This window comes from Lupinus angustifolius, chromosome LG12 (genome assembly GCF_001865875.1).
Source record: "Lupinus angustifolius cultivar Tanjil chromosome LG12, LupAngTanjil_v1.0, whole genome shotgun sequence".
NCBI classification, from domain to species: domain Eukaryota; kingdom Viridiplantae; phylum Streptophyta; class Magnoliopsida; order Fabales; family Fabaceae; genus Lupinus; species Lupinus angustifolius.
The window spans coordinates 11,220,709-11,232,110 of record NC_032020.1 but is presented as its reverse complement, the minus strand read 5'-3'; the positions used below and the strand labels follow the sequence as shown (position 1 = coordinate 11,232,110).

The 11,402-nt window shown below is 30.2% G+C and overlaps 1 protein-coding gene and 1 non-coding gene across 2 annotated transcripts; one reads left to right on the top strand and one right to left on the bottom strand.

Annotated features, from left to right (window-relative positions):
• Positions 4,571 to 4,652, bottom strand: TRNAS-UGA. Its single transcript has one exon. It is a non-coding gene; the product is annotated as a tRNA-Ser (tRNA).
• Positions 6,892 to 10,449, top strand: LOC109362040 (PLASMODESMATA CALLOSE-BINDING PROTEIN 3-like). Its single transcript, XM_019607613.1, has 3 exons — positions 6,892 to 7,503; positions 7,897 to 7,930; positions 9,996 to 10,449. Exons 1-3 carry the CDS (start codon positions 7,146 to 7,148, stop codon positions 10,201 to 10,203), a joined length of 600 nt encoding a protein of 199 aa, XP_019463158.1. The 5' UTR covers positions 6,892 to 7,145; the 3' UTR covers positions 10,204 to 10,449.

The following is an 11,402-nucleotide window of genomic DNA, read 5'->3' as shown; positions in this document are numbered from 1 at the left end:
CTTGCTTACTATCACGAATCCTAGTATGTCCCTTATTTTTTTTCTATGTTTTTCAATTGGTCCTCATGGAGGAATAAAAGAAATATATGAGTTAATCACTTTTTGAAAAAAAAGTAATAATTTTATATATATATATATATAAATAAATAAGTATCATTCTAATTATAAGCTTGTATTTCAAAGACATAATAGAAATACTCTTTTAGAATTCAATAAACTCTTTAGTTTAAAGAAAAAATCTCATTATATTATAGTATTATGTTCTAAGTAATGTCATTTGGTTTCGTTTTGATGTTTATAGGTTATCCAGGTTGTACATACCCATAAGCTTCTATAAGGTATGGTTTTTAATATCATTTTACATAAATGTTAAAACTCTTACACTAATGCATATATTTTTTAGAGGATTAATATTATATTTAAGGTTTTCTATGATGCAATGATAGAGTTGCTTCTCCTCTTAGAAGTGTGAGATTTGTAGGTGTAAGACATATACTATTCACATATCCACTAAATGAAAATTCTGACCATGTTTTTTAGCATTACATTTACATTTTAATTTATTTTAAACATTTGAATGGTTATAATTTTACATTGTATACTTTTACAAGAGACTAATTGAATAACTACCATTTATTGTCTAAAAGTCTATCACACATTAATTATAATGAAAACATAAAAATAATAAATGTTTAATTTTTTTAATTAGTATGACTTGTATACATATATCATTCATCTTTTATTTTGATTTGTGAATACCCAATTTCGTCCGGGGTCTTTTTTTTTAAAAAACTTTAAGGAAGTCCAAGGACTGGATTACAATTAAAAACACTCATAGGACTAAGTAGTAATTACCCTATGACTTTTCATTAACCTTAACCCTAAACCTAAGTGCGTCTATAAATAGCCCCACTTAGCACTAAACTAGGGGAGCTTTATCTCATTTATAAAAAACACAATCAGCCACCATAAGCACACGGAGAGATACCCTATCCTAATTGGAGTAGCTTTCATACTAAAAGGGAGAGGGAGAGAATACGTAAGAAAAAAAGGCAAGTAACAAAAGAGAGGAGTACCATTTTCTTCTTCACTCAATTCCCATATCTTCATCAAGTAGTACCCACACATTCCAGGCAACCTCAACAAGAGAAATAAGCATCTTTCCCTTTATCCAAATTTAGAACAATTACACAGGTTCATATCCTTTACTTGAGTTGAATATTTTCATGCATTTTTGTTTTTTTATATTGTTCGTCGTGGCTGTTTCGTTTTGTCTTTTTGGTATTGTGATGTATTTGAGTTTCATTTAAGTTGGGATTTCATTTGAGGAAGATGAGAACTCCTCTGTCCGTAACCCACCTCTACATTCCATTCCTTTTTTTTATTTTTTTATTGTATTCTTTTATTTCATTTCATTTTTGTTTTTGTCTCCTTTTTATTTATTCATTTTATCTATTCATTATTTCTTATATATGTATACATTGGCAAACTCGTTTAGTTATGTATTATAGGTATTTATTTTTATTACTTGCCATTTACACAGTAGTTACTTAACGTTATATGAGTATTATTCTATAAAAATGTAAATGATACAAGTTCTTTAAGAGATTTGAGGATTTAAAAACTGTTCAAACTAATCATTATCTAATTTTGATAATTATATGTTTTAGAACTTAAATTTTTTATAATTCCATGGTTTAAGTAAGCGGTACCCGACCTGAGTCTTATCTTCCTGCCTTATTCAAGTTGAAAAGTGGTACGCGGTCTTGAACTGCATCTTCTTTCTCTCGAATAAGAGTAAGGCGGTATAGTCCAGAGTTGGATCTTCTTGCTTACCCTAACTTTTAATAAAAGATTCATTTGTTGACAAATTTCAAAATAAAATAATCAATTATTCATTAATGACGTTCTTGTAAATATAAAAAAGTCGTCAATAATTAATATGTCATATTTATTTGAACCATCATTAAATAAAGATACCTTTTTTTTTGAAATTATATTTAGTATTTGAATTAAGAGTCACAATCATCAATATTTTATGACATGAAACTTTGAAATAATCAAGAGCCAAAATCATTAGTATTTTATGATGTAAACCTTTGAAATAATAAAAAATTTATAAAATTAATCAAATAAGAGAAAAATATTTTTAAGTGCTAAGGTTAGAGAAAGAGTGTCAACTTGAGTATTATGTTATTACCATGTTAGTAGGAAAGCGGTAAGCGGTTGTCGTACTGCCTCTTCTTTCTCTCTAATAAGGATGAGACAATATATATCAAGTCCTTATCACATTATCCTATTTAATAAAAAGCGGTGAGCGGTTGTCGTACTGCCTCTTCTTTTATTTAAAATTGGTAAAGTGATGTAGGACAAAGTTGTATCTTCCTTCTTAACCTTATCAACTGACAAATTGAGTCCGTTTTTTATTATCATGTTAGTAAGAAAGCAGTGAGTGGTTGTCGTACTACCTCTTCTTTCTCACTAATATGGATAAGATGATATAAGTCCAACCATTCTTTATTAACTAAAATCAATCAACACACGAATATTTTCTATTTAAGAACTACGTAAATCTTGATTTCCCTATTGCACCTGGGGATACGTAGGAGCAGGATGAACTCTTGTCAGACAAAAAATAAAAACAAAAACTTTTTTGTAAATAATTAATTGATTTAACAAAAACTTTATTGCGGGTACCGTTTGATAACGGGCGGATGGGGTGCTAATACCTTCCCCGATTCGTAACCGATTCTCGAGTCCAGAGATCTAGTTCAAAGACCAAGTCTTTCCAATATTTGGGCGTCGAAAGGGTTTTCTACGTTTTGACCGCAAAAACGTGGTGGCGACTCCAAATCAGTCATGTGACCGATGTTCGACCGAAAATCAGGGCGCGACATGATTAATATTTTTTAATAGTGAATGTGATTAAATTATAAATAATAGATAATGCAAAATGATTGTATAAAATTTATATACACATATTTTTTCTTATATAAATATATTGATATATTTTACCCCTCTTAATTGTAACGTTCCTTAATGCTGAAGGAGCCTTTGGAGAAGAAAATACAACAATCACGAAGCCTCCAATAATGTGTGAAAACTAGGCTAAACAGTACTTGATGTCAATGTCGTTGTTGTCTTAGTCTTAAATGTATGTAAGTTATAAGAGTTACATTTGTTAGATTATGATGGCTTTGTACTCTTATTATAAATAATAACAAATATTTTATGCGAATAATTTGTTGTGAGTATTTATCTGAAATTCCACTTCAGTATTTATGGGTTTTTTAAGCATTAACTAATAGTATGATTGCGTATTGATCTCAAGGATGAAGTTCACATATCTTCAAAGTTATCTCATTTTATATTCCAAACTAATTAAATTTTAACAAATAATATAAAAATGTTAGTTGTTATTTTTAAAAGTTTTTTATTTATATGGTAATATCATATTGTTCCGGGGTAGAGAGTGAGACAGCCAAATAACATGTGTATTGTCTAAATTAAATATATCAAAATTTCTCCATTACTCATTAAATTCTAATGCATAAGCTGTAAACTAGAGAAGCTGCATTATCTTTGTACATTATCAACACATTTTGATTAGGCAAATATTAGTTTGTAAATATTTTTTAAGGTGCATGAGAATTAAACACTCGATCTACTTATTATTTCCCTCTCTAAGCTCTCTACCCTTAGCATTTGATCACCTTATAACTATCAATACATTTTGTTTATCTATATTCCTAATTGAGTTGAGAGTGTCAATAGCTTCATCCTATAATTAATTACTTAATTACATGTAATTAAAATTTATTATTTTAATTTCCCATCTTCACTCTCTTCCTCACTTTCATAATATTGGTATCTCAGGTGTTCTTCTCTTCCAATATGTACTTATGCATAGAATAATTCTCATTTCCACCAAAGTTGCCGTATCCTCTCTTGCAAAGTAAGCCTTCAAATCAGCATAAATTTGTTGGACTTGTTTTCTTTTCTTTTTTCGTCGTATATTAAATAAACTAATACTAACATGCATAGAACAAAACAATGGAACAAAGTCACAAAGCTTTAATAGTTGAACACATATTTTTTTCATACAAGAAAATAATTGACGATATCAGTTAGATAATCATATTGAAACAAAATGACTTGGCCCATCCAAAAGTCATTTTTGTTGGAACAACATACTCCGATATAAGCTTAATTAAGCAAATTTGCCTAAACATTTTATTAAATAGGAATTATATATGAAACCACTATAAAATGAGACTAAATTCCGAGATTGGATTGATATTATTAATTAATAATTAACAAATGGATTACGTGAGTTTATCTAGTAAACTCGTGCATATTTTTGACACGTCTATTAAAACTTGTTATGAAAATTATCCATATTAGACACAAAAGACTCCCACAAGAAATTTGAGTAAATAAGTAATTATTGGTAACCATACTGTTACCGTGGTTACATTGTCAAGAATTCATATGAATGTGGTTCATAGAGATATAAAATATGTTGATAATGGTGGAAGAACACGATGGGGCCAAAAAATGAATAATAAAACGTCGACAGCAGGGTTCGAACCTGCGCGGGCGAAGCCCAACAGATTTCAAGTCTGTCTCCTTAACCACTCGGACATATCGACTTTGATATTGACTGCTCGTAATGAACTATTCATAGGTGATTATTATAACAAATTTCTCACCTCCCATCAATGAAGTACTGTGCAAAGAGCAAAGAGGAATATGGGTTGGTTTGTGATTTAGATGTCTGTTTTATTTTGCATGACAGGTTGAACAAAACACTGCTGCTACCTTTGCACCCGTTTTGTAATGGAGATCCACCTCACTCATTACTTATCTCAATCTAATTAAAAAATAATACTTTACTAAAAATAAAAATTACAAAATTATAAACTAATATTTTTATGTTATATGTTGGAATTTGATTGACTAGATATATATATTTTTTTGAACATATGATCTTTATTGGTTTGTTGTTAGTTACGTGGGACTCTAATGAAAATTTGGTCCATTGGGATGTTCTACTAATTTCAGATTGCCCAGGATCAACATTTTCAGCACCTTATATACAAAATGTATTTATGAGAAATGATAAGATGATTTGTATTTGAAATTATATTCTAGTATAAAAATATTTGTATAGGTAGCAATTCCTTCATTATTACCTGAAAGAATGGGTAAGAAGCTCTAAACTATATTTTTGTCATCATCCTATTTCTCAATGTTGTAAACTAATTCTGTTCTTTTGGAAGATACTATTAATTCCAAGGGCTAAGCTAAATAAATATAAGCGAGTTTGAAGCTTAAGGCATTAAATGTATGAATAATTATATTATCTTTAACTTGTCCACTTCTTTACATAGTGTGAGATTTCTTCTCCACACTTGTCTAAAACATATCTCTTACATATTGGACTGTAATAAGTTGGTAACTACAATGAAGAATTTGTTATTTCTTGACTCACATAGATCTCTATTATAAGACACTACATTTCTTTGAGCATTTCATTATTCCTACACTATGATGAATAAATTCATTCTTAAACTTGGAGCGATTTTTAACTCATTTTTCCTATTTCTCCGTTCAGATAAGTGCTTTCATGACTCTTTAATTAAAACAACAACTTTGTGGTTAACAGAGACGAAATTGTCTATACTAACCATTGTTTAAATTACTGACTACATCAGAAGTCCGTAATATTGTTGTTGCGCAAATTAATGAAATTAGATAATTTATTAATTAGGTTCAAAAAATATATACATAATAAGGTTTTCAGCCTGATGTCTCTCATTCTATAGATTGAATTCATTTTTAAAAACAATTACTTTTAAACTTATTAAAATTTGAGTTGATATATTTTTTTAAATTCAAAGTTTCAAACTCAAACAATTATTTCTATAAAAAAAATTAACCTCAAATCTAATTGATTATGAATAAGATAAACGTATCTAGATTTACCTACAAGCGAAAATTCTATTTCTAGCTTTTTAATTCATAGCCTTTAATTCTAAAGTTAGAAAACGTGATGATTGTGCATAAACTTTGATAAATGTTTATTATTTATCAATTTTGGCAATAAATGTGTACTAATTCGTGGATTTTGGCAATTATTGATCCTAAGCCTTGAATTTTGACCATAGTGTTTGGCTAATGCTTGGCCTGGACCTTGACTTGCTATGTGGCCTGTGTGGCCTTGCCCTGATGCATGGCTTCAGTGGCCTGATGTGTGGGCGTGCCTTGTTTAGCCTTGTCCTTATGCCCATGCTGATGCATCTAATGCTGATGCATAGTCTTGTCCTGATGCAAGCAATCTCACTCAGTCAAGAACAAGGTATGGGCCAAACTTGGTACATCAATTTTCCCATCAGTTTTGTTATTGACTTTGATCATGGATAACCTATGCACATTGATTCTAGGCCTGGCTGCTGTCGGCTTACACATTATCTTTGAGGTTGGACACATCATCATTGGTCCTGACTAACATAGCATTATCATTGATTCTGGCCATGCTTTGCTTGATCATTTTTGTATTGGTGTTAAGCATATTATTTCTAGGCAAATCACTTACAACATCGTTAATAATGTGATCAAGATAAGAATTAGTATTATGATTATTATTTAATTTTGATAACCTTTATTGGCAAGTATAAAAACAAGAATTTCTCAATTAATAGAAAGGGTATCAATTACTATCAAATGTAAGACATGGTGGTAATTAGTATCCCAAACAGAATTTGGCACTATATTCTTTCTTTCTCAGCAAAAGGGCAAAAGGACAAGCTATGGGACTTGTGTTTTACAAGTCAGTGAACCTGATTTTCAAATATACATTAAACACTAACTTTAGAACTTTTGGAAAAAAAAACTGAGACCCTCCTATATCACTGTAATTTTGTTACATGTGAAGTTTATTACATACATTAATTCTGATAAAGAAAAAGATAAAATTAAAGAGCACACAAAAGAAAGTGAAAGAAAGTGCCTTCTATTACATCTCCACATTCACCACAGTATATATTTATTCTCTTTTCCCTCTGAACCCACCCTCTCTCTCTCTCTCTCTTCCTTTATCAAAGCAAAACAAACAAACATCCATAATATAACTTCTTTCTTTAATGGCAGCAACAAAGCTGAAGATTTCTCTACTCTTCTTATTAACCATTGTAATACTAATAGGGACCAATAAGATGAATGTGGCTGCTCAAGTTGTTGTTGGAGGAGGAAGTGTTGTAGGTGAAAGTTGGTGTCTGGTTAGAACTGATGCAAGCTTCCAAGCATTGCAGACAGCTTTGGACTATGCATGTAGTGCTGGAGCTGATTGTAGTGTTCTTCAGCCTAATGGTTTATGCTTTCTTCCAAATACCATTGAAGCTCATGCTTCCTATGCCTTCAATAGTTTCTACCAGAGAAAGGGTAGAGCCCCTGGATCATGTGATTTTGCTGGCACTGCCACCATTGCCCAAAGTGACCCAAGTATGATCCCATCTCCTCTTCCTTTCATTCTTTTATATATATATATATATATGTGTGTGTGTGTGTAGCCATTGGCATTGGTTTATGATTTGAGAATAGCCAAGTTTAGAAGGAGAGTGGAACATTTATCATGGATGAATTTTTAGTTCTTCTATGAAAACTTGCCATATTTGGAATATTAGACCAATGTTCATTATACATACATTAGTGGTATATTTAAGTAATTTTGGTGCACCTTTACACTTTAACTTTAGCACCATATTGATTTAAGAAATGTAAGAGAAAAATGACTTGTGTGATAAGTGTTTCTATTTTTACATGGTTGATTTATGTAGAGGATTAATTTGATCTTATGTTTTTCTTTTTTTCCTGCGTTTGGTTTGTTGTGTGCAGGTTATGGATCTTGTGTGTACCCATCTTCTGCAAGGTATGACATGAGCAACATTTTATATAATTATATATATTATATAATATAGTACAGTATAATAAAGAGCTTCATTTTGAAAAAAGGTGTGTAGTTTATAGATTTGGTGAAACGATTCTGTTCCTTGATCATGAAGAAAATGGATTCTCATTCACTGGACTCTATTTTATTATATATATTTTGCTTTCTCTTTGGTACCTTTTCATCTGTCTGATCCTAATGGCTTACCAAATACGATACAGATGACATGTTGAAAGAGATGGGGAGAGTTGTTTTGACGTGAGTCTGTGGGAATGTGGAAGGAGTTTCTTGGGTTTGAGCCTGAGGTTGGGTGGGATTTTAACACGTGTCTCTTTGCATGTAAAGTTCGTAAGCCAATAAAAATGAGAAGATAGAGCATGAGGTTCTGACATGAGTTAGACTCCTCTCTATTAATGGAGAGGTAAGTTAGGAGAAAATACACTAAAAATTCAATAGGCAATGACATTTATGACCTTTACTTTTTATTGAAATTACAATTTTGGCCTTAAAAATACACTACAAAGTATAACTTGTCTTTCCATTAATGGAGAGGAGTCTTACTCCTCGGACATAATGGAATCTAAGACACTTTATCCATAGTGTAGAACAACATTTTTGTTTTTATTCTGGTCTCATATATTATTTTATAATTTATTATAACTTCCCATGAAATAAGAAGAACATTTACTTTTTTCCCACAATGACATATATCATTCTTATTCTTATTTGAGACTCATAATCTATCCACACTTTTATATTTTATAATAAATATAACAAAATATTAGCGTAATTACTTATTTATTTATTAATAAATTAAAAGTTGTTATAATTTATTATAAAGATTAGAAATCAATTATAAATAAAAAATAAAATTTTGTTGATTATTATTTTTAATTTTCGTTTCTGCAAAAAAAAAAAATTATTTCTTGTAATGATTTTAGAATTTTTTTAATGTTTGTGAATATTTTGATTTTCTATATATGTTTGTGTGTGTATTTATTCTTTTCTTGTGTATTTTCATTGCACTCCTCTCCTTAAAGGACCGTTCTTATTTATCAACTTTTGTTCTTATTTAAAAATAGAATACAAGGAATAAAAATAATACATTGAATAATAAAATAAGAATGTTCTTATTCGGTTAAGAACAACCACCATGGTTGCTCTTAGTAGAGTTAAGGGTATTGAGTTTCACAATTTGCTTGGGCTTATTTGAGTTTCACAATTTGCTTGTGCTTATTGTGTTGTGTAACCAATAATGGTAAAGTGACTGAGCATCGAGCAAAAACAACGACAATATCTGATTCAAGGATGTGGTAATGGATGTTGATGTCATCATTAATAAATGGTCTGTGGTTCTGTCTCAACCCTGAATTTGTCTCATCCTTCATATAACACCAAGATAAAGTTGGAAGGAAAATACTTCGATCAACTTTTACTACATATAGCATCTCGTATTGTTAATTATAGGCACTTTATATTCTTCAGTTAGTGGAGGTTATCAAAATTTACTTGAAAAATACCAGCATTATATTGAATAGTCATTAATCCATTGCAAGAGGCTACCTGGAGTTAGTGATTGATTAACAATAGGATAAAGTTTGATGCACATTACATGTAAATGTATCAAACGTTATGTAAGAGTAAAAAGTGTACCAACTTCCAATGTTAAGTGATGTACCTATAATAGGTAGCATTAACCATTCGAGGAAAATAGAAGATATAAGGTAGAGGAGGGTACTAGATGTAAGGGATTTGGTTGTAGGGTGACTTGCATGAAAGGGATTTATTTGATGGATAATTACAGTTAGGTACTAAGTAATAACTTAAAGTAATAACAAACCATGGATTTATTTGACATGCTTATCACAATATAAATGTTGTGTCTTAATTTTGTTGAGGGATCACACCCACATGGTTATCACAATATAGATGTTAAGTTTACTACAATATAAAGTAATAACTATGATTTTTTACATTGTTCACTGATTGAATTATACTCAATACTTTGTGATGACTAACTTTTAGTTGGATTTCTCGTGATTTTCAGCACTGCTGGAGGATCCACTACACCAATCATAACACCTCCTGGAATGAACAACCCAAATATGCCATCACCAACCATGGCAGCACCACTCTTTGGTGGCCTATCTCCTGTAGTGTCTGATAACAATTCTAGAGCACCCACAGAAGCAATAGCCACATGGCTTCTAGTTTTATTTTCCTTTATCCTCATTATTATGACCCTTATCTCTTAGCCCTTATGTGTATGATCTTGGAGGGTAGGAGCCTCTCAATTTTGTCACAAGTTAAAGAGCCTTTTGATGTTTATAACCTTGCTATGTGCAACTACCTCTTATGGCTTCTGTTTTAATTGTATAGAGTAGCAAGGCCTTTAATTATGAGATTCTTGATTTATAGGGCTCAAATTTAATTGCTCCCTTTGTAAACAGTATGTTTCATAGACAGGACAATATCATTGGCTTATTAAGGATTTTTTAGATTACTTTTCTATCTTGATTTCCACCAATAGAAAACAGAAAAAATAAACAAAAAAGTGAAATGAGAAGGTAAGGATGTATTTTTTTTCATTAACTAAGTTTTTTTCCGCATGATTAAGAACAGATTACCCGTACATTTGTATGAGATTGATTTTGTCTTAGGTTTAAAATCATATACATATTAATCTTATTAAACATATATATATATATGTAGTGTAATAACTTTATAAAATCAATGCCCCTAACTTATTAAAGTCAACTTTTCTAACTTTAAAATTAGGGATAGAAGAAAATGAATATGAAACAAAAATGGAGAGAGAAGTAAATGGCATGTGAAAGGGATTCAAATTACATTTAATGTGAGATATAATTTAAAAACAAATGAACCAAATAATTATTAGTATTAAATGATTAAAACATACAATATATAAAAATGGTAGATGCAAAGGTGCATAGGAATAACATAGACATGTTTTGAAGGAAAAATTTTGGTCGAGAAATTAACATGTGTCATGAGAAACACATATATGTATGCACAAGGTGGTAATTTTTTGTCACATGATTAAAAACACATATTATATGTGCATTCATATGATTAAGAATATACCTATTACTTTTGCATTCGCATGGTTAAAAACACGTATGTTACATGTGCATTCATATTGTTAAGAACTTACATGTCACTCATGCATTTACATGGTTAAAAACACATGTTACTCATACATTTGCATAACTAAAACAAACATGTTATATGTTATCTGTACATTTGTATTGTTAAGAACACATGTGTTACTCATGTATTTGTCTCATCAGACACATAAGGAAAATAAATGATAATTTTGAATTTAAATTTTCTAATGAAAATAGAAAATTGAAACATGATATAATGTGATTTTTTAAAGTAAATATTAAAAGTTGTATAAAATGAAAATGTGCGAGAATGTACACATGATGGA

Excerpts from the sequence above, each read along its gene's own strand:
- LOC109362040 (XM_019607613.1), top strand. The coding sequence starts at position 7,146 with ATGGCAGCAACAAAGCTGAAGATTTCTCTACTCTTCTTATTAACCATT. Across the intron at positions 7,504-7,896 it reads CATTGCCCAAAGTGACCCAA|GTTATGGATCTTGTGTGTAC; the intron begins GTATGATCCCAT and ends TGTTGTGTGCAG. Across the intron at positions 7,931-9,995 it reads GTGTACCCATCTTCTGCAAG|CACTGCTGGAGGATCCACTA; the intron begins GTATGACATGAG and ends CGTGATTTTCAG.